Source organism: Felis catus, chromosome A3 (genome assembly GCF_018350175.1).
Source record: "Felis catus isolate Fca126 chromosome A3, F.catus_Fca126_mat1.0, whole genome shotgun sequence".
Classification (NCBI taxonomy): Eukaryota; Metazoa; Chordata; class Mammalia; order Carnivora; family Felidae; genus Felis; species Felis catus.
Window position 1 is genome coordinate 16,793,673 of NC_058370.1, and position 23,978 is coordinate 16,817,650.

The window sequence follows — 23,978 nt, forward strand, 5'->3', positions numbered from 1 at the left end:
TTTCCACAAATGCTATAACAGAGCATGTATGTTAGGTAGCAAGTAACGAGCCTGGCACATAGCGGACACTCAAATGTTAGCTACCAGTTACTAATGAAGCATTTGGCCTGGCATACTGTGGGTGCTCAGTAAAACTGAGCTCCCCTCTCAAGTGGAAGAGGATGCAGAACAGTCTGAGGATGAAGGCAGGGAACACTGTGAAATGCCAACAGTGCCAGGCATGGAGTGGGTCCAACTCTCATCTTCTAATTCTCCCCTTAGGGACTGAATCAGGGACTACATATGGCAGCCTCAGAGCTATTTATTGAACATATTGATGAACACATCAGACCTGCTTCTCATACCACTCTGAAATTTCTTGGAGTAGAGGGGACACCACAGCTGGACCCTGCAGCTAGGTCCAGTCCCAGCCACTGGAGACAAGAGGTGGTCAAGACAGTGAAGACCACCATGCTTACTCGCTGTGTGACTGTACAGATACTACTTGACCTCTCTGAGCCTCAGCCTCATCTACAAAACACAGAGAAAGGACACACCTTACAGGATGCTGTGTGGATTATACATTAAAGCCAGAGCCTGGCATTTAGTACATATTCCATAAAGAGCATCATTATTCTTAGCAAGGATGGGAAAGCCCAAGTGGGAAGCTGAATGGGGGGTGCCTCGCACTGAACGCTGCTCCTGGTTGCCAGGCCTCTCACCCATCACCTCCTGAAACCCGCTCTACACAGCAGGCCTGGCTGACACAGCTAGGAGCTAGGATGTCACATCAAGAGGTTCAGCCCCCACCAAGGAACTCCCTCCCAAGAGGTACGATCCACAGCCAGTGTGGCCTGAGTTACCAGAAACCCCTCGGCACTCCAGCCCCAGCCCCATACATGGTGCCTCAAGCACTGTGATCTCCTGTGCTGGGTTACGGACCTCAAACGCCCACCCCTTTTCATCCTGGAGGTCTCAGTGCAGTGCCACCTCCACCGGGGAGCCCTCCCACCCCACCTGCACCATATATAGCATGAGTCAGGAGCTCCCTGAAGGCAGGGACTGCACAGCAACTATCTGTGTCCCCAAGCTCTGGCTCCCAGCCGGGCACTCAGCATCAACTCAGGAAATGTTGGCAGGACGATGGAGTGAACAGAAAGAAGGATGCCTGCCCACAAGAGAAGCACTCCCAGCTGGCGGGTGCTCTAGGCCCACTGTGAAGTGCTGTGACCAACATTACCGACTCGATCAAGTCCAGGGCTTCCGAGAAGCTGGACCCCACAGCAGGGATGAGGAGGTTTGCGGCCTCCACCACCCACTTGTAGGGCAGGCTGGTTTCTGGCAAGGAGCCCTCCTGGTCTTCACGCTTGGGGAAGTCCTCCAAGGGCTCTGGTGTTCGCACTCCATCCAGGTCCGCAGGCACAGCTCCCTGCTCCTTAGAAGTGGTGGCTGCCGTGGCCTCCTCCTCACTGCTTTCCTCTTCCTTCATGGCAGGAAGCGCTGGGGGCCAGTTGGTCACAAGACTTCCCTGTTGGACACAAGGGCACACTGTTCGTGGACTTCTGGTTATGAGATATACACCATGTAGCATTCCACCTAAAATCGCACAACTCGGGGCACCTGGCTGGCTCAGTCGGTAGAGTGTGGGATGCTTGATCTTGGGGTCGAGTTTGAGCCCCTCATTGGGTGTAGAGGTTACTTATGAAAAAAAAGGTTTTAACAACATTTTTAAAAAAAACATACAATCTGAATCTAACAAGGAAACTCAGAGGAATCTAAATTGAGACATAGCCTACAAAATTACATCATACACTTCAAAGTTATCAACATCACGAAAGGTTAAGAAAGGCTGATGAACGATTCCAGATAAAAGTAGACAGAACAGAGGCGCCTGGGTGGCTCAGTCGGTTAAGCGTCCGACTTCAGCTCAGGTCACGATCTCACAGTCCTTGAGTTCGAGCCCCGCGTCAGGCTCTGGGCTGATGGCTCAGAGCCTGGAGCCTGCTTCCGATTCTGTGTCTCCCTCTCTCTCTGCCCCTCCCCCGTTCATGCTCTGTCTCTCTCTGTCTCAAAAATAAATAAATGTTAAAAAAAAAAAATTAAAAAAAAAAAGTAGACAAAACATTTACGACAACTAATTAAAGTCTCATCTTGGACTGGATTATGGACAGGAAAATGGAATATAGACTGTAGATCAGTTAATATCCTGACTCAGTGTTAAAATCCCCCAACTAAATAGAAGCCTACTGTGAGTACGTAAGCAAATGCCCTTATTCTAAGATTCAGTATATTAAGGGATAAAGGGGCAAATGCATGTAAGATTCAGTATATTAGGGGATAGAAAGGCAAATGCATGTAATGGATTCTCAAATGGCTCAGATAACATGGCTCAGATAACAAAGCAGTACGTGTATACAGAAAGATAAAGCAAGTCTGGCAAATGCTAAAAACTAATTGAATCTAGGGGTGCCTGGCTGGATCAATCAGTGGAGCATGTGACTCTTGACCTCGCAGTTGTAAGTTTGAGCCCCACGTTGGGTCTAGAGATTACTTTAAAAAAAAAAAAAAATCTTAAAAAAATAAAACTACAACTAATGAATCTAGTAAAGAGTATTATGGGAGTTCTTTGTACTATTCCTGTAACTTTTCTGTATGCTTAATATTACTTTGAAATAAATGTTTGGAAAATGGGTGTATACTAATTTTGTGACCAAAAAAAGAAAAGAAATAGAGGAAAATCATTTGTGGCAATAGCTTTCCTGGAAGAACCTTGGAACTAAGGCTGACACGTTAACCTAACAGATCACAGTGTAGCCTTGAAAACAGCACATGTGATTAACAAGGCCTTCTAGAGGGCAAGGAGTGGGATCCTGTGTCAATGGGAGGGGCACAGTGGCGTCAGGGAGAGGACATGGGCTCTGGATTCAACCAGAGCTTGGACATTTTTGCTAGCTGACCGTGGGCAAGCTGTGTGACCTGCCTGCGATTCAGTTTTCCTGCCTGTAAAATGAAGACACTAAGGTTTACCATGCAGGGACATTACAAAGATCAGCAATGATGGGAAAAGCACCCAACCTAAACAGTGGCTATTATCACTATTGGTGTCAAGTGAACAGGATGGAAATGGTTTGGGATACAAGCAAAGGAAGAAAAGGAGATAATCTGATTGGGGCGCCTGGGTGGCTCAGTTGGTTAAGCATCTGACTCTTGATTCTGCTCAGGTCATGATCTCACATTTTGGAACATTAAGCCCCACGTTGGGCTCCACGCTGACAGCACAGAACCTGCTTGAAATTCTCTCCCCCTCCTTCTCTGCCCCTCCCCACTCACAAGCGCGGTGTGCTCTTTCTCAAAATAAACTTAAAAAAAAAAAAAAGCAGATTTGATTAAAAACTTATACCTGCTACAATTGGAGAAAGAGGAGGAAGGCCATAAACACCATTTAAAGGTTCGAATGTGGGCATCCCACTTCAGAAAATAGCCACATGGAAAATGGCTTGGCAATTACACATAGAATGCAGAAAACACTTAACATATGACCCAGCAATCCCAATCCTAGATATTTACCCAAGAGAAATAAAAATTTATGTTCACACAAAATCCTGTATACAGATGTTCATAACAGCTTTATTTATAAACCCTAGCCAGAAACAATGTCCCTCAGCTGGTAAATAAAGAGTAGATGGTACTTGCATATGACAGATTATCACTCAGCAATAAAAAGGAACAAATCACTGACAAATGCAGTCACAGAAGAGTACAGACTGTACGATTCCATTTATATGACATCCTTACTAAGATAAAACTACATCGAGACAGAAAACAGGTAAGTAGTTGCCAAGGGCTGGGAACTTGGGAATTTTAGGGGGTGATGAAATGCCCTCCACCTTCACTGTAGTGTTGGTTACATTTGTCAAAACTCACAGAACTGTCACTAAAAGGGTGAATTTTACTGTCTATAAACTACCCTTTTATAAAGTGAAGGGATGAGGAAGCTCCAAGTTTCCCAAACCGGAAAAACGGAGCTACTATATGATGAAAGGGTAATATTCTTTTTTTTTTTTAACGTTTATTTACTATTGAGAGACAAAGAAAGACAGAGCATGAGCATGAGGGGCAGAGAGAGGGGGAGACACAGAACCCGAAGCAGGCTCCAGGCTCTGAGCTGTAAGCACAGAGCCTGATGCGGGGCTCGAACACACAAACTATGAGATTATGACCTGAGCCGAAGTCGGATGCTTAACCGACTGAGCCACCCAGGCGCCCCGTAATATTCTTGATATAGAAATAAAAGTTTGTGAATGATTAAAAAGACAAAAAAAGAAGGGAAAAGCAAATCATTAAAGACAAACGGTCAACTTCACCAGTAGTAAAATCAAAACCAAATACTCCACTGTTGCTCATAAAACTGGCAAAGATAGTCTTATAGAATCACAGCCAGTGGTGACACAGTGTGGGAAAACAGGCAATGCCATGTGCTGCTGACAGGAAAAATGGTGCCACCACTTGAATGGCAATTTGGTGATGCCTATGAAAATCTCAAATGTCCGTACCACTTGACCCAGTCATGCCACATCTGTAAAATTAACCCATATAAATAGGTAAATGTACAACAAAGAACTTGAACAGTGATGTTCGTTGCAGCATATGAACAAATGGTGACACATGTTCATCAATAGGTTATAAGAGGTGACACAGTCAAGAATGGTATAGAGATCTGTATATACACAATGATGTGGAAAGATTTAAGAAGAAACCTGTAAGGCAGTAAGATAGAACATAATCTCATTTTAACCTTACTGCCCTTAGTAAAAAATGTTGGCAAACACATTAAACAATATATTGGTTCCTTGTGGCAGCTGAGATTAGCAGGCTCACCTTCCATAATACTGAATTCTATAAAGTTTGTAACTCTTTACAATGATCATGCATTGCTTTCAAAGGACAAGAACGAGAATTATAACTGCAAGCATTGACTAGTGAGTGGGGAGAACAGGACATAGTCCCATACACACATTAATAGGCAAACCTTTTCTGGCAGATAATCTAGCAAAATATATTCGAAGTTTTTCAAGAATGTGTCTCAACCCATCTCTAGGAATTTCTAAAATAATTGAGCACATGAGCAGTGATTTTAGCTACAAGGATGGTCATTAAAGTTTTGTTTCTAATTTTAAAAATTAGATATAACCATAATTAAATAAATAGCACAACAGAACCATGAAAATGATGGAGATGACCTCCAGTACTCAGGGTCACGATCTGGGCTCATTCTGGCCCAGCATGACCAGTGCTCCAGACACAAGACACAAAGTGCCAGGGGCAAAAACCTAGCCAATAAACAGACTTTCAACCAAGTAGGATTTTCAGAGACTGAGGAAGGTCTGTCCACTTCCCCTACCCTGAAAGGCGGCCTGGTGTGTGTTGATGCCTGTTTTCTCTTTGTGGGAACATATGCCTCTCCAATAAGAAGTAAAAGGCTTGAAAACATATTACTTAGTTTGTGAATATTACTTAGATACACCAGAAAGTGTGAGTAACCTCCTCCGGTTAGGGGTGTGTGAGGAGTCGAGACTGGAAGAAGTTGATTTACTTTTCATTCTGTATCTTTCCCTACTGTTACTCCATATGAGCATTTGTACCAGGAAATTAAGCGATATTCTCTCTCTCAAGTTGAAAAATCAAGAGAGAGAAGCAAAAACATTATGTAATGCTCCAGTAGGGCATTGTAGAACTGGAGCAGTACACAGTTCTACCTAACGGGAAGGAAAAGGGAAGGGGGAGCAGTAAGAAAGACGGAAGGAAGGAAGGAAGGAAGGAAGGAAGGAAGGAAGGAAGGAAGGAAGGAAGGAAGGAAAGAAAGATTGATTATTCACGGGGCACCTGGGTGGCTCAGTGGGTTAAGTGTACGACTCTTGATTTCGATTCAGGTCACAATCTCACAGTTGTGAGATCAAGCCCATGTTAGGACCTGAGTCAGGCCTTACACTGAGCATGGCACCTGCTTAAAATTCTCTCTCCCTCTCCCTCTGGCCCTCCACCACTCATGCTCTCCTCTCTAAAAAAAAAGGATTATTCACTCATTCACCATCACAGAAGAAACCAGAACAGAGTACAGAGCGTTACCTACCACGTACTCAGCATTGTCGAATCTCCATTCTTTGACACATTTGTTTCAAAATTTTTTAAGTTTTTTTTTTTTTTTGTGTATGTAATCTCTAAATGTGTATAATCTCTATATACAACGTGGGGCTTGAACTCACAGCCTTGAGATCAAGAGTCACATGCTCTTCAGACTGAGTCAATCAGGTGCCCCAAATCTTTATTTTTCAAGAATAAATCATTAGAGGGGCACTTGGGTAGCTCAGCTGGTTAAGTGTCCAACTTCGGCTCAGGTCATGATCTCATGGTTTTTGAGTTCAAGCCCTGCCATCAGGCTCTGTGCTGACAGCTCAGAGCCTGGAGCCTGCTTCAGATTTTTTGTCTCCCTCCTTCTCTGACCCTCCCCCAACCTCACGGACATGCACTTTCTCTCTCAAAAATATAAACATTTTTTAAAAATAATAAAATAAATACATCATTAGAGGGACACCTGGGTGGCTCAGTCAGTTAAGCATCTGACTCTTGATTTTGGTTCAGGTCATGATCTCACGGTTTGTGAGTTCAAGCCCCAAAAATGGGGCTCTGCATGGACAGTGCAGGGCCTGCTTGGGATTCTCTGTCTCTCTCTCTCTCAAAAATAAATAAATATACATTTTTAAAAGGGGAGAAAACAAATACATAAAAGGGAAAAAAAGAATAAATCATTAGAGACATAGCTTAAAAACATCAATAAAGTTTGCTCCAGAATGCAGTTTAGGATGTAAACATCTGCACACTGGTTACATTTCTACAATTGCATATGTAATATATTTGTGCGCTGACAGCATAGAGCCTGCTTGGAATTTTTTGTCTCCCTTGCTCTCTGTCCCTCCTCCAATCACTCTCCCTCAAAAATAAATAAACTTAAAAAAATTAGGAAAGATGGGAATGTAAGCTGGTGTAGCCACTCTGGAAAACAGTATGGAGGTTCCTCAAAAAACTAAAAATAGAACTACCTTACGACCCAGCAATTGCACTAGTAGGCATTTATCCACAGGATACAGGTGTGCTGTTTCGAAGGGACACATGCACCCCCATGTTTATAGCAGCACTATCAACAATAGCCAAAGTATGGAAAGAGCCCAAATGTCCATCGATGGATGAGTGGATAAAGATGATGTAGTGTGTGTACATATATATATATATATACACACACACACACACATATATATATATACATATATATACACACATATATATATACATATATATATACACACATATATACACACACATATACACACACACACACACAATGGAGTACTACTTGGCAATCAAAATGAATGAAATATTGCCATTCGCAACTACATGGATAGAACCGGAGGGTATTATGCTAAGTGAAATTAGAGAAAGACAAAAATCATATGACTTCACTCATATGAGGACTTTAAGAGACAAAACAGAGGAACATAAGGGAAGGGAAACAAAAATAATATAAAAACAGGGAGGGGGACAAAACAGAAGAGACTCATAAATATGGAAAACAAACTGAGGGTTGCTGGAGGGGTTGTGGCAGGGGGTGGGGGCTAAATGGGTCAGGGGCACTAAGGAATCTACTCCTGAAATCATTGTTGCACTATATGGTAACTCATTTGGATGTAAATTTTAAAAAATAAAAAATAAAATTAAAAAAAAAAGAAAAAAATATTAGGAAAGAGAAAGTAAAACTTAAAAAAAAGAACTGCACGGGGTTGCCTGGTTGGCTCAGTCAGTTAAGCGTCTGACTTGGGCTCAAGTCATGATCTAATGGTTTGTGGGTTCGAGCCCCACATCAGTCTCCACACGGGTGGTGTGAGGTCTGCTTGGGAGTCTCTCTCTCTGCTCCTTCCTCACTTTCATGCTCTAATAAATAAATAAACTTAAAAATAAAAAATAAAATAAAAAAAGAACTGTACACTAAACACAGATTTTACTGTATGCGAATTATACCTCAATAAATCTGATTTTTTAAATTGCAAACATGCTTTTAGTATGAAAAATCTGGAAAGGGCACAGGTAGGAAGGAAGCTGCTGGGGAGGACAGAAGGAGGTTTAGGATCTCTTCAACCCAATCCTCCATTTCATATGTCAGCTTGTTCTGTCGTAATTCACCTGCGTACAAATAGGTGTCAGGTATGCACAGAATTATGGGACAAGGGAAGGCCTTGATGAGAGGCGTAGCCCACATGAGATCCCGTGGTAGGAGCTAATAGACAGCTGTGGCTAAGTAAGATGGAAAGGAAAGAAGAGGAGTTAAATGAGATGGTCTTGGAGGAACATGCCACCTGACAAACCCAGAGCCAAGCCCTGCGGCTGAGTGGCCTCAGGCCGCTGTCTCACCTGGTCTTCCACGGGGCGGGCACTCTGGCAGCCGTCCTTGTCCTCAAGCTCCAGCAGCAAGTACACAGGGGGCTTGCAGTCTTTGGACTCACTCAGGAAGCCACCCGTGTCCACCTTCCTTTTGATGGTGGAGTTCCAGTGATTCTTCACAGCATTGTCTGTCCTGCAGGGGCCAACAGGGGGCCTTTGAACTCTGCAGGCCATGTGCCACCAGGCATGTCACTAACCTGAGTTCCCACTTCGGTAAACAAGCGTTCAGCCTGATGACTCTGAGGTCTCTTAGCTCTAAGATAAAATTACAAGTGTTTCTAGCCCTCAACAATTTACAGATTTCCACTAACCTCAACAAAATAAGCAAAGGTTTTATTGGGCCTATGGGAAAATCACACCACTGAAATATTCTGAAGCTCTCATTCCCTTCTCTGTGCACCTTGCACCTGTAGAAACTAGAAACAAACCCCTGGTTGCTGACCTCCGCTTTGAGGCTCACAGTGACCTTGAATACAAGCCCTGGTTCACCTCCCAGACTACAAAATGGCCACAGAGGGCAGAGCTAAATGACACAGAGGGTCTAACACGGGTCATCTGAATTTCAGCTACTTTCTCTGGAGAATCAGGAGACTACTTCACACTCCACCACTTAGTGAAGACTACACGAGGACACACATACATAATAGTAGAAAGCACAGAGCAGGACAATGCTACAGAAGCACAGAGTAATACAGGAGTATACGGAACCACCCAGGTGGCTTAGTCGGTTAAGTGTCCAACTTTGGCTCAGGTCATGATCTCACAGTTCGTAGGTTCTAGCCCTACATCGGGCTCTGTGCTGACAGCTCAAAGCCTAGAGCCTGCTTCAGAGTCTGTGTCTCCCTCTCTCTCTGCCCCTCCCCCACTTACACTCTGTCTCTCTCTCAGAAATATACAAACATGAAAAAAAAAAAAAAGGGCAGTATGGAAGTATGGGAATTACAGTGACAAAAGGGCAGATTGGTATAGAAAGAATAGCAGAGCAGTAGAAAAGTGCATGTGGCACGGAAATCTAGAACAGTACAGCAGACAAAGTGTAATAAAGCATGCGGTAGTTTAGAAGTATGGAGTAGCACAGGACTATGGTAGCATCCAGCAGAAAAGCAGGAAGCAGCACATGGCAGCAGAGTAGTAGAGCACAGGGCAGTACAGCAGTAGGTAAGTATAAAATAGTATCGCAGGAGAGAAGCACACAGCAGTACAGCTGCAGCAGTGCATGGCAGTAGATCAGTACAGAAGCACAGAATACAACAGCACTACAGAGGCGCACACGGCGGTGGCGCCGTGCAGAGGTACTGGGTGATACAGCACCACGGAAGCCCCCCGCAGTGCAGCCGCAGTACAGAAGCACGGACTAGAGCAGCACCACGGAAGCCCCCAGCAGTGCAGTGCTAAGCAGCACGAGGCAGCTCAGCAGTACAGCACATCATAGCCAGAATTACAGAAATGCAGGCACATAGTAGGCACTTCCTTCCTCAGAGGTCCAAGCAGAGTGCTCTTCTAACTGTGAACAGTTAGCTCTTCCCCTGAATTGTGCACAGACACGAACAGCCGGACTGAAAACCAGTCAAAGAGGGGGGCCTGGGGCGCCTGGGTGGCTCAGTCAGTTGAGCGTCCGACTTTGGCTCAGGTCATGATCTCACGGTCCATGAGTTCGACCCCGCGTTGGACTCTGTGCTGACAGCTCGGAGCCTGGAACCTGCTTCAGATTCCGTGTCTCCCTCTTTCTCTGCCCCTCCCACACTCATGTTCTGTCTCTCTCTGTCAAAAATAAATAAACATCAAAAAAAACCAACACTTTTTTTTAAAAAAAAGAGGAGGGTCTGTATCTCCAAACACTCCCACTGACGCTGTCAGGACAGAGCACTGACCACACAGGGGTGTGGGCGCTAAGGGGAGGTCGCTGGGGAAACGAACACAGTCTGGAAAGAGAGAAACCTTCTCTGAGAAAATAACATCCCCCACCAGGGACTGAAGAAGACTGTGTTGGCTACACAAGGGGCACAAGCTGAGTGTGTTCCAGGACGACATAGGACCACAAGGAGCTCCTCAGAAGGAGCTTGCCATGGCTGCAGGGCTGAAAGGAGGGCAGAGCGGCTACAGCCCAACAGGTAAGGCAGGGTGACAGTGCATCAAGGCCAGGCTGGTGGCATGAGCCAGGACAAGCAGGCCACACTGGGAAAGAGACCCGGTCTTCAACCCAAGTGTTAGAAGCATCAGAAGAGTAACACACTGGGTTTGAATTTTGAAACTAGACCATTCCAGACTTCAGGGGAAATACACCATCTGGCATTTTATCTTCTCTCCTTCCCAGGACCACAATGCCATAACAGACAAAGGATTAAGAACTGAGTATGGGGGAAATGCACAAGGACACAGAGACCAGGATAGAACACAGCTGCAAATAAGAGATTTTTCTGTTTCCAGAAGATGGAAAGCAGTTAGGGGATCAATAAGCAACTTAGGAGACTGGGAGTTGACCCTGGAGGAAGATTCTGGCAAGAATGGAGCCAAGTCTTCCCAATGCTTCCCCAGAAACCCAAGAGCCTCTTGAAGGGATCAGGTCCAGCGAGGAATAGAAAACTGAGCAGTGATTCTGACATCTAGGTCCTGGTCCTGACCACACAGGCAGGAAGAGAGAGGTTTATTCTCTAGAAAAAAGACCTCAAAACCCTGGCAGAGGGCAGGGATGGTACACAGAGCTCCAACAGGGACCAAATGAGAAATGTGTACACAGAATGGGAGGTGCCCAGGCTCCTTCTCCCTGCCCTATTCCAGAACTGTCTACAGCCAGGCCCGGGCACCCCCCGGCAAGAATCTGAAGAATTCATTCATTTCTGGGAAAAGTGAACAACTCACAGAATAATCAGACTGGCTCTTGGTACATCCCCCCAAAAGGCCAGAGGACGCCTTCCCTTCCCGGGAACATCCCTGCCTGCTCTGGCCCCCGGCCCCCAGCGGCTCACCTCCCCGGCAGCATCTTGGCGATCTCGGCCCAGCGGTTGCCCAGCACCTTGTGGGCCTCACAGATGATGCGGTCCTCCTCCTCAGTCCAGCAGGACTTCTTCACCTCAGGGTTGAGGTGGTTGTGCCAGCGCTCACGGCACTGCTTCCCCAGCCGGCCCTTTAGGTGCTTGGCGATCAGCGTCCACTGCTTTGTGCCGTACTTCTTGACCAGCTCGATGACCTTGGAAAAGTCCCCTGTGAAGTCAGGGAGACATGGCCCTCCCTCACGCCCACCACAGCACCTTCCCTCCATGTGAGCCTCACCTTACCACGGCCCTGAGAGGGGCCAGTCAGACACCCCAGCCGACCCCCAGGACAGACTCATCATCCCTTGATCCTCTGGTGAAGGCCCACTGTGTGCAAGGCACTGTCCCGATAGTTACCTTTTGGTCCTCCTCTTTGGTCCATGGCCCCTTGACCAGGTCTGGATTCAAGACCCTCAGCCACCGGTACTGGCATTGCTGGTCAGTGCGGTTCTGGGAAGAGAACAGGAACCTGTGAGGGTTCCTAGGACAGCAGCCTTGGACCCTGGCTGAGCACTGGGTTTAAGGGGCCATGCCTACCTCAGACAGGTTCTATCTTGTTCCCTTCACCCACCATTCACTGCACTCCCCCATGCCACACACAGGGTTTCCCTGTACAAAGTTACCTCCCATCCCCCAACACAAGGAGGCTGCCATCATGAGCCATAAATTCCTATAGAAGCTGGTGGTATATGCCAGGGGTTTTGCTTCTGAGAAAGCATTAGTCCCCTAAAGGTTTTAGACCTCATGGAAGTAGGGAAGGTGAGGACTAGGGTAGAAAGGGTCTGCTGACTTGGTCCGTGAGCTGCCAAGTAACTCAGGAAATAAGCCACACAGTAGCCCCTGCCACATCCCCTGCCTATGACACCTGCAGTCTTAGGGGTGGGGATATGGGGGACCCGCATCCCCAGGAGGTTCTAGCTGTTTGCGGGGGGAGATGCTCATCAGGAAGCCTGACGAAAGTATCACTTCCCTTCAGTTTCAGTCTCACTGTTGAACTTTGCACTTCTTGAATGAAGAAATGCAAATGTGCCACTGGTCACATACTGCAGACCACAGAGAGCCTAAAGACCATCGGGCCTGCAAAGCCTGCTGTGTGGAGATGCTTATGACAGGGGCTCTCAAATTCTGGCTTGGAAAGAAAGGGTGTAGAAAGCTTGTTTTATTTTATAGGGGGAGCAGGGGTAGCTTGGTAAGAAATACCCTCTTCTCCTTGACAGAAAGTCTGTCCCAGGCACACTGTCTGGTCACCCAGAACCCTCATCTCTGACGGAGGGGGCCACCAAGGGGCTGCACTCACAGGAAAGTGGCTGGCCAGGAACTTCCAGTCTTGTTGTCCGAACTGCCTTACCAGGGTCCTCAGCTGCTCATCCTGCCAACGCCAGAAAGAGAAGGCTCAGCTTGTACACGTGCAGAAAGCAGCCGTTCATGACGGAGGCAGCCCAAAGGCCAGTCACGTAGGGAGTGCCAACGCTGTGCCAGGTATACAGACACAGCAACAGGCAGCAACAGAGCTGCCTGACCTTGTGGGAATTACAGTCCGGAGGGAGCTAATCAAAGGCTCTCACAAACAAAAGTAAAGCCACCCTGTGGCTGGCTCGGGGCCAATGGACAGGTACGGGGTGACTGCCTTTTGAGGGAGACCAAGGGACAGGCTCAAAGGAAGTCTAATGCAGATGGGATTCAGGAAGCAAGTGAGAGGGGCATGCAAAATGATTCTGGGGGGCACAACAGGGGCCGGACCCACACCAGATCGATTTGAGCCTCTGTGTCACACAAAGCCACTGATGTATTAGAGCAGTCTGATGTGCTTATTATGAAGTTTACCTCGGCAGCTTCAGGGAAAGGGTTGTAAGAGGGCAGAATGGAGGAAGGGCGGCCATTAGAGGCCCCCAGGCCAGAGATGACAGCAATGCAGCACTAGAGATGGGGAATCTTGGGCAGAACCACAGGTAGTTAGAAGGCAGACAGTAGATGTTAAAATAGTCTCCTGAAAATACACTACTGACTCTCCCAACATGAAATCTCAGGATCATGATGATGCATGAGAAAAGCCAGATATAAGAGAGTACACACCGCATGATTCTATGCATATGACATTTTGGAAAATGTCAACTAATCTAAAGGTAGTCAGTGGTTGTCTGAGATCAGAGGGGAGCAAGGAATGTTTAGAAGTTAATGGAAATGTCCTATAATGTGATGGTGCAGGCAGTTTCACAGTAATACATCTGTTGAAATTCACTGAATTGTACCTTAAATGGTTGCAGTTCAGTATTGAAAGTATTCCTCAAATTATTTTTTTGTATTTTATACACATATGTATAAAGAAAATATGTCACCGCCGCAGCCCGGGTTCGATTCCCGGTCAGGGAAGCCTTTCTTGGGGCGCCTGGGTGGCGCAGTTGGTTAAGCGTCCGACTTCAGCCAGGTCACGATCTTGCGGTCTGTGAGTTCGAGCCCCGCGTCGGGCTCTGGGCTGATGGCTCAGAGGCTGGAGCCTGTTTCCGATTCTGTGTCTCCCTCTCTCTCTGCCCTTCCCCCATTCATGCTCTGTCTCTCTCTGTCCCAAAAATAAATAAACGTTGAAAAAAAAAATTAAAAAAAAAAAAAAAAAAGAAAAGAAAATATGGTGTAGGGGCACTTGGATGGCTCAGTCGGCTGAGTGTACAACTTCAGCTCAGGTCATGATCTCGCAGTCCGTGAGTTCGAGCCCTGTGTCCAGCCCTGTGCTGACGCTGAGAGCCTGGAGCCTGCTTTGGATTCTATGTCTCCCTCTCTCTCTGCCCTTCCCCCACTCATGCTCTGTCTCTCTCATTCTCAAAAATGAATAAATGTTGGGGCGCCTGGGTGGCGCAGTCGGTTAAGTGTCCGACTTCAGCCAGGTCACGATCTCGCAGTCCGTGAGTTCGAGCCCCGCGTCAGGCTCTGGGCTGATGGCTCAGAGCCTGGAGCCTGTTTCCAATTCTGTGTCTCCCTCTCTCTCTGCCCCTCCGCCGTTCATGCTCTGTCTCTCTCTGTCCCAAAAATAAATAAACGTTGAAAAAAAAAATTAAAAAAAAAAAAATGAATAAATGTTAAAAAAAAAATTTAAAACAAAAAAAGGAAAATATGGTGTATATCCATACAGTGGAATGTTATTCAACCTTAAAACATAAGGAAATTCTGTTAGAAGCTACAACAGAGATGAACGAGGAGGACACAGGTGAAATAAGCCAGTCAGAAAAGGACAAATACTATATGATTCCACTCATGTGAAGTATCTAAAGTAATCAATTCTTGGGGCACCTGGGTGGCTCAGTCGCTTAAGCGTCCAATTTCGGCTCAGGGCAAGATCTCACAGCTTGCAGGTTCGAGCCCCGTGTCAGGCTCTGTGCTGACAGCTCAGAGCCTGAAGCCTGCTTCAGATTCGGTGTCTCCCTCTCTCTCTCTCTCTGCCCCTCCCCTGATCCCTCCTTCTCTCTCTCTCTCAAAAATAAATAAACACTTAAAAAATATATATTTAAAGTAATCAAAATTGGGGTGCCTAGCTGGATCAGTTGGAGGACCATGCAATTCTTGATATCAGGGTCGTAAGTTCAAGCCCCACACTGGGTATAGAGATCACTTAAATAAATAAATATTTTAAGTAAATAAAATAAGTCAAAATCATAGAAACAAAAAGTAGAAAAATGGTTGCCAAGAGTTGGGGAAAGGGTGAAAGGAATTTGTGTTCAATGGGTACAGAAATTCAATTTTGCGGGGCGCCTGGGTGGCTCAGTTGGTTGAGCGTCTGGCTTCGGCTCAGGTCATGATCTCACAGTTTGTGGGTTTGAGTCCCGCATCAGGCTCTGTGCTGACAGCTTAGAGCCTGGAGCCTGCTTCTGATTCTGCGTCTCCCTCTCTCTCTGCTCCTCCCCCGCTCATGCTCTATCTCTCTCTCTCCTTCAAAAATAAATAAAAACATTAAAAAAAATTTTAAAAAAAGAAGAAGAAATTCAATTTTGCAAGATAAAGAAGTTCTAAAGATCTGTTGCACAATGGGAATATATTTAACACTACTGACCTGTATACTTAAAAATGGCTATGATGATAAAGTTAACGTTCCATGTTTAACACACACAAACTCCTGGACAGAAAAAAAAAGCCACTACAGAAATCCAGACCCTCAAGTGCAATCCAGCACCACCTGGGCCAAGTCCCCAAAAATCCTGTAGCTGAGCCAGCCCCAAACACCCTGCCCTCCTCTGCCACCCGGCCTGGTCAGGCCAACACTCCCCTTCTTCCCATGTCCTCATATCCATCTCTAGCACTGCTGTCCCGACAACTGGCAAGGACACTTTGCTGTTTCACCTCCATCTCCTCCCGGATCCAGGGACCTCCTCCCACTATCACTTCCATCCTACTGTCCTAGTGTCTCCACAGCTGGGCACCAGTCTCCAGGCCCCAGATTGCCCCCCAATCTCTTATCCATCCTACACACAGATTAGTTCCCCTTAAGCCCAGCTATGTTCAGGTCACTCCTCTGCTTTAAAAACCTTCAATGGCTCCACCCTGCTAGCTCAACAATCCTACACACTGAGCCTGACATTCAAGGCCTTTCAGGATTTGGCCTCAGTCAATCTTTTCGTCCTTATCTTTCATCCATTCAATCCATTCCATTCAAGGACTCTTCCCTTTAGCCAAACCAGGGCCCCTCTTCTTGCCTTTCTCCACCTATAGCCCATTTCCTATTCTTACATACCCATCGCTTTGCACTCTTCCCTGACTTGATTTCCAAATCCTTATCCATGAAACTTTCCCTGAGCTCTTCGGGCAACATTAACCTCTCCTAAAGGTATTTCAACAATTACCCCTCCTACGTGCTAGGAGCCTTAGCACGGGAAGTTGAGATACAATGGTGAGCACACACTGATCCTGCCAGCACCAGGGATCACCAAAGCACATCCACAGGCCCATGCAGTCTTCTCTCTCCACCTCAAGCAGAGAGCAGTTCTGGGCTGGGGGCCCCAATTTATTTGTTCTTCTAGGCCTACAAGAGCTGAATATAGCTCCTGACCCACAGTGGGATGAACAGAAAAGGCTGGCTTAGCGCTCCTCTGAAGAAACATAATTTTAAAAGGTTTTACAACTCATACACAAAGCTGGGGAGGAGTGGGGAGCCCTAAATTAAACATACCTAGGAAAAAGGAGGCAGAATAAAAAGATAAGGCCAGCAGGAGTCTAGGATGGAACAGGAGACTAGACCTTAGAAAAGGTCTGCCAGTTTCTATGAAACTAAACCTATATCTACCCCAGGACCATACTTAAGTTATCTCCCCTAAAGAAATGAAAATACAATCCTCAAAAAAGATTTAGGCAAGAATCCTCCCAGGAGCTCTATCCACAATAGCCAAAAACTGGAACCAGCCCAAATGCCCATTAACAAGTGAAACATATTGTGGTAGACCCATACAGTGGAATGCTATTCAGTAACAAAAACGAAAAAATTGCTGAATCAAGCAACTATTTTGTTAAGCAAAAGAAGCCAGATAGAAAAGAACACAGCCTTATGATTTCACTTATAGGACATTCAAGAACAGGCAAAACAACTCAAACTAAGAGACATCACATTAGCCATTGCCTGGAGCCAGGGAAGATGGACCTCAAAGGGGACTTTCTGGGATAATAGAGGTGGTGCTTACTTATGTAAGTAAGTACTTACTTACTTATACATACTTGTCAGAACTGCTGAACTATTCACCATTAAAAGGTGCATTCGATTATATATAAATTATACTTCTGGGAAGCTGATTAACTAAAAAGAGAATCAATTCAGAGCTGGATGTCTGAAGACAATTTTCAAAAATAATAAAGAGGAGGTTGCAGATTTAGCAGTTAAAGGACAAGAAGCACAATTAACGCCCATGATGCAGAACAGGCCGGCTTCCAAGAGAAAGAACAGCAACTGCTGACCCTGAGGTCTGAGACACATTCTCCCGAGAGTCCTCCATGTGGAGTGCTGAGAAGAGGCATTGTGGAGAACCAGAGGACCCCTCCACCTCTTCCGCCGGCTCTTCATCATACCCAACGGGGCATCAGGCAGACATACCCCAGGCTCAGTTCTCTGACCAGCCCCTCAGCTGCCATCAGCCTCCCTCCCTAAAATGTCCCTCAGTGTCACTCACCTCCTCGTGGGTCCATTTGACCTTGCACTTGCTGTCCCTCTGCTCTGGCACGTCTGAATCTGTATCCTGGTAGTGCAGCTCATCCAGCTCCTCGCTGCAGGGAGAGCAAGCTAAGGGTCAAGGCCATGTGTCACACTGCTGTGTGATGGATGGACAGTGATCTCTAGGTAAAGGCTTGGGGGAGGCAGCCTTTTAGGCTCTACTTTTGATATGTCCACCTCCTCTTTTTTTAATTCTTTAATGAATTAGCATTATGGGCAATTTTTATTTTCTTATTTTTCTTATTTTGCTTACAGCTCAGAGCCTGGAACCTGCTTCGGATTCTGTGTCTCCCTCTCTCTCTGTCCCTCCCCTGCTCGCACTCCGTGTCTCCCTCTCTCAAAAATAAACATTTGGGGTGCCTGGGTGGCTCAGTCGGTTGAGTGTCCGGCTTTGGCTTGGGTCATGATCTCATGGTTCGTGAGTTCGAGCCCCGCATGGGGCTCTGTGCTGACAGCTCAGAGCCTGGAGCCTGCTTCGGATTCTGTGCCTCCCTCTCTCTCTGCCCCTCCCCCGCTCATGCTCTGTCTCTTCTCTCTCAAAACTAAATAAACATTTAAAAAAATTTTAAACATTAAACATTAAAAAAAATTTTTAATATTTTCTTTTGGACAGAACTTTTTAAAATTTTATGGATTATTTTAAGGATTAAATCCGATGATATATGCAATCACCAAGTACTAGGATTTCAAGAAATATTGGTTATCTGAGAATAACATTTTAAATACATATCCTCAGTGACTATGTCCATTTTCCAATCCTTGCCTACACACAGGCATGGTTTATGGAAAAGAAAATCAAAGTACAAGCAACCTGGACTTCTGGATGTTCTTATGTTCTAAGAGGTAGTTTTTCAAGTTCCTCTAAAGTCTTCATATTTATCTGGTTTAATGATTACAAAAGTGGAAATCACACTATCCACCTCCAGGAATGTTGGTGCTGGGGGTGAAGGCAGGGAAAGGTTAGTAAGCTCCCAACTCCGGTCAGTGGGACTGCCTCAGGTCATCTGTTAGCCACATTCCTAAGTCAGGTGTCTGTAGGTGGGAAAAGCCATTTCCAAACAAGCAAGACAGTACAAGCCTTGTTCCAAAAGGACAAGGACTTCCTTGCATGTCCATCTTCCTTCCCCTTCTAGGAAGAGCTCAGCATCTTCCTAGAGTCACTCTTGTGCTCCCACACCCTGGAAATCCTCCTGTCTCAGAATGAGACTCCCTTTGGGGGTTGCCACCAAAGACCTTAAGAAATGTTTGCTAAGGGAATGACCAGGTCCTCGAATTAATAACTAAACATGAAGTCTACTCGTTGACAAGAAATGTTAAAGTAAATCTTTTCAAAGTAGAAAAAGAAGGAATGGACAATGTCTAAACCCAGGAATACATCGGTCACAGAAGGAGCTAGAATTGAGCCTTGTCCGGTCTTCCCTGACCCCATTTATGGTGTCTTCCTCCAACACAAAGTAGGAGGCAAAAACTCCACAAGATACTAACAGAATAAAGCTGCCTTTAAAATCAATTGCATCCAGACTTCTAACAGAAACCATCTTTGGTTCTCCAGCACCCAATTTCTAATAGCAGCTCAGTAAATGTTCCCTCAAGGATGAAACGTGTGGACACTCCCTGGTGCTCCAATACTTTAATGGGGACAAGCAACTCAGCTGGGAGAATTCTGTGAGATAGTATACAAAATTTGCTTCTATCATCAACATGAAGCTAACCGACTACTTCACTAGCATTCCCAGTATCTCCATTTAACAGATGTGGAAATCAAGGCTGATGGGGATTATGCCACTTGCCAAGTCCACGGAGCCAGACTGCACACCTGCATCTTCAAGCCCTCACCCTGCAATGCCAGCTGAAAAAGCAGACACCAAGCCGGTGGTGGCAACCACCTGTAGGTCCAACACACCCTTTCTATGCCCTTCCATGTTCTGGGCTCTGCTCCAGGCCAGGTGAGTCAGAAGCTGAGCAGGAAGTGGGGGCACTGGTGCAGAGGAGAGTTACATCAATCGGCCAAGAATCGAACTGAGGGGCTGTGGGGTGCCAGGATGCAGAAATCACCCCTCACATGGGACAGGAGTCCTCCACTGAGCCCTAAGGGAGCAGTGGCAGAGGACCTGGAGGTTTTCTGGGGCTTCGGTCATTCCCTGGAGTAACAGTTCCAGCACCACCTATCAGGACAGGGTCCCACAGGTGCCTGACCAGAAAACTCCTGGGAACTGGAGCTGCCCTGGGAAATGGTGGCCTGAGAGACAGAACCCGTGCCGGCACCCTCACCACTGCCCAGGGATCAGAGGCTTCCTCGCTGAGAGGAACTCTGGGGAAGGCCAGCAGTGAGTGTTTCTCAAGTCTACACCCTCCTCGGGAGGGGGCAAACACCATGGGAAGAGGGGGTTAAGGTCAAGGGGGCTGCGCCATTCCAGGGAGGGAATAGGGCAGGCAGGCCCCCTTTGTCCTCGGACTTCCCAGACTGATGAAAAGCCCAGAAGTCAGGCCCCAGGCACACAGGTGTACCACACACGAGGTTCCAGGCCCCACGCTGCCACTTATTCTCTGGGGGAATAAGTAAAATGGAGACCGCAGTTCCTGCTTGGCCCCAGAGCGGTCTTGATACGCATCGGTCTCTCTTCCTCTCACCTTCTACCCCAGCTGCTCCAAACTCCTCATGTGGAAAAGGAGCACAGATCTCTGAAACTAAACCGAGCTCCAGCTGACACCCAGGTTGGGACGGGCGGGAGTGGGGGACACACAAGAGTCCCCTCCTCCCGGCCCCCTTCTCAGGCCGGAGAGAGTTGGGGGTGCTCTGTACTTCCCCTAATGTTAAGAAACGCCCTCCGCCAGAAACGAATCCAAATAGGCTTGAACCAAAAGTCCTCCAGGCTTGGGCTTCCCCCTCGCTGCGACTTGGAGGGAGAAACACATTCCCACCCCAGGGGTCGCCTCCCTCCCCGATAAAGGCCCTAGCAGCTGACACCGCCGTCCCACCCCCACCCCGCAATTAGGCGGGAGACAAAATGACATCATGCAGGGCTTGGCCCGGGTCCCAGGAGCCCCGCCCGCCCCGGCTCCGAGGCCCAGCACGCCCGGGGAGCAGAGCGAGGGGCCCCCAAGAGCCCCCCGGCTTCCCGCGGGCCCCCCTGCCTCGGGCTACCGGGTACGCGGCAATTCCCGGGGAAGCCCCGCCCCGCCCGGAGGGGCCACAGCGAGGGTGGGGGGTGGGGGCAAGAGTCGGGGTGGAAGGGAAGGTCGGGGGAGCCCTCTGCCGCCCGGCTCCGCTCACCCGCGCGTCCGCCGAGACATCCCCCCGGCCCGGGCCGCGCCGCGCTCGCCCGCCCGCCGGCTGAGCCCGGAGCGGGAGCCGGGCCGGGGTCAGGCGCGGCTGTTCGGGCCGCTCCGGGCCCCCGGGCCGTGCTGGGAGCCGTCAGCCTGTACGCAGGTCCCGCCGCCGCTCGCAGGCACTTCGGCCGCCGCCGGCGCGCACAGAAGCACTTTTCTATCTCCCGCCAAGAGCGTCGGCGCCGCCCGGGCCTGGCGCGCGGGCGGGCGGCGTGCGCGGGGCGGAGTCTGAGGGCTGCGCGGGGGTGGGACCGGAGGGGCGGGCGCAGGGGCGGGGCCTGCGGACAGGGGAGCGCCGCACCCTCCCAGAGCTCTGAAGCCTCAAGGCCCGGAGCGCGGGTGGGGGAGTGTCCCGCGAGCGTCGGGGTGGGGCCGGGAAGGCCGGGTTTGAGTGCCGCGGGTCTTGGGATTTGCGGTCCCGAACCGGTCGCCATTTGACTGAGGCCGGACCCAGGCCAAATGTGGTGGGTCCCGGGCGGCCCAGGAGTTGCCCATCCAGGAGACTGAGGAAAAGTAGTGAGGCATAAGGATGGGAGAGTCAAGCTAGGGAAACAGCCTGTGCAAAACCCTAAGCGCTACTCCCAAGGCGCTCCTCCGTCCCCTCACCCCTACCTAGGCAGGGTCTGTGCCTTCGAACTGTCTTCCCTGCTTCCTCTCCAGCCTCGAATTCGATGGCTCTCGCTCGGTCCAACTCCCGGCAGTCTGAGTGAGCTTCCTAAAATGCAAAATCGATCTTTCCTCTCCGGAACAGAAAACCTCTCTCCCCTCCCTCAGGGTAAAATATTCCCTAATCAGGTTTATAGGATTCTGCCAAATCACCACCCTGCCCCTAGCCAAAGGAAACTAGCTAGCCTCCTGGCCTTTTGCCTTTGCGTAGGGCCATTGTCTGGCCGGGAACACTTCCCGCGACTCGCACCGAATTCCAGTCTATGCTTTGGGTTCCCTGCCCACCATCTGCTCGTCGACTAGTGCATTTTTCCCTCCGAACTATGGGCACGCTGAGGTCCAAGTGGCCTCTCAATTCACCGCAGTATCCCCAGGGCCCAGAATTGTTCAAGTGCTTAAACTACTAGAGGCTTAGCAAGGATTTTCCATTTTAAGTTGCCATTTATGCCAAGTACCTCCCAAGAGGCACGTCACACCGGGCTCCCTGGGAGGAATGCCGAGAGCAAGGTAAATGAACTATGCGACGGGAGACTGGGGAAATCTGGCTGAACCCCAGCTCTTAGCTCCTGCTATGTCTCAGATTCCTCTTCCTGAAATCTGAGGAAAAGGCCACCTTACTGGGCACCTGAGGCCAAACTAGCCAGCTGCTGCAAACTTCATTTACCACAGCAGAAGGAACACTGACATCTTAAGTACCAGAAGCTTCCACATCAATTAATTCAGGTCTTCCCCCACCCACTTCCTTCATAAACTAATTCATGCGGACATCCCCTCTTCATTGCTAGCGAATGATATTTAAGAGTGCAGGCTCTGAAGCCAGACTTCCTGGGGTTTGATTCCCAGCCCGATCATTTACTAGTTGTGTGATCTTAGGCAAATTACTTAACTCCTTTATGCCTGTTTTCTCATATGTAATAATTAGATTTATCAAAAACTTAGCTTTTACAATGTGCCAGCCACTGTTCTGTATGCTTTATAAATTTTAATTCATTTAATCCTCATAACAATGCTATGAGATAGTATTAGAATGATCCTTTTTTGGCAGATGGGGAAACTGAAACACGGCTGTCCCCCTCACCCCCATACTATTGGTAAATGGCAAAGCAGGGATTCAAACTTGGGTTATCTAGTCTAGAGTCTATGCTCTTTTTTTTTTTTTTCAATGTTTATTTATTTATTTTGAGAGAGAGAGAGAGAGCAGGAGAGGGGAAGAGAGAGAGGGAGACAGAGAATCCCAAGCAGATGCCTCACTGCCAATGCAGAGCCCAACCCGGAGCTCAGTTCCACAGAATTGCAAGATTGTGACCTGAGCCAAAACAAAGAGTCAAACACTTAACCCACTGAGCCACCCAGGCGTCCCTAGAGTCTATGCTTTTAATCACCACACCAGTACCTACTTCAGCTGCCCTCATGCTTGTTCTTTGAAGTCCAGGAAGCTGCTTTGCACACATTCTCACACGGATTACTAGTTGTATTTCAGGAGAAAGACAGAACCTGGCAGCTCAGGCAAGGTATTTGTCCAAGGCAAGAGACAGGGAGCAGCTGGAGAGCCCACACGGAACCTGGAACTGGGGCTGACCTGACCAATACACTAGAGCCTAAGAAGCCTAGGGTCAGTGCAGTGAGTCAGGGAGCAGGGAGATCACCCTGGTGTGGGATGGAATCTGGTAATCTTCATGACTGTGTTTTCTCCAGTTATCATCATATCAACAGATACCCTCTGGAGACAGGACTCCAAGTACACTGAGTACAGCCATACCTGGGAGAGGTCCCTGGGGCCAGGATTGATTACACACTGCTGTCTGGGAAAACTTTCCTGGACATGCCCATCTTGGACAGGGAAGCTGCAGTCATTTGGTTATTCCACAATATTCCCCACCCCAGGCTCCAAACTCAGGGCCTGCCTCGGTCTTGGGAACACAGAATGAAATCTACTTATTAAATGCTCGGGGCCCAGCACCAGGCTGGACACAAAACAAACAGATTGAAGACAGGTAAATGATAAGTAGGATCACATGGCCCTTCTGCCTGGCTTCCTCTCCACCTACAGAACACCTCCCTTAACATCATTCTCCTATCATACTTCCTGCGCCCACAATTTCATTGTTCTCTCAAGAGCCTGGACAGTTCCACATTCACATTTTTAGCTTCAGATCTCTACCATAATGTTTGGCTCCTAGTAGGTACTCACAGAAGGGATTTTACACTTTTTTTAATTGAATGAATGAAATATAACACTAATATTTGGGCTAGAGGGTTAGTAAGGCATAGACCAAAACTGAGAGGACGTGCCACGCTAG

General features: G+C 47.8%; 1 protein-coding gene across 2 annotated transcripts in view; it reads right to left on the reverse strand.

The window, feature by feature from the left end:
• The window catches only part of MYBL2 (MYB proto-oncogene like 2), a 36,469-nt gene extending 15,301 nt beyond the window's left edge, over positions 1–21,168 (reverse strand). The window contains exons 1-7 of one of the 2 annotated variants that reach the window (XM_023251228.2): positions 20,957–21,168; positions 17,642–17,735; positions 12,799–12,870; positions 11,859–11,951; positions 11,436–11,656; positions 8,440–8,602; positions 1,220–1,507 (exon numbers count right to left, since the gene is read on the reverse strand). In XM_023251228.2, coding sequence (XP_023106996.1) covers positions 1,220–1,507; positions 8,440–8,602; positions 11,436–11,656; positions 11,859–11,951; positions 12,799–12,870; positions 17,642–17,735; positions 20,957–20,976 — 951 coding nt within the window. In that variant the 5' untranslated portion in view covers positions 20,977–21,168. The remainder of the gene's footprint in view (positions 1–1,219; positions 1,508–8,439; positions 8,603–11,435; positions 11,657–11,858; positions 11,952–12,798; positions 12,871–17,641; positions 17,736–20,956) is intronic. The other variant, XM_023251227.2, reaches the window with a different exon arrangement.
• Between the last annotated feature and the right edge of the window lie 2,810 nt (positions 21,169–23,978).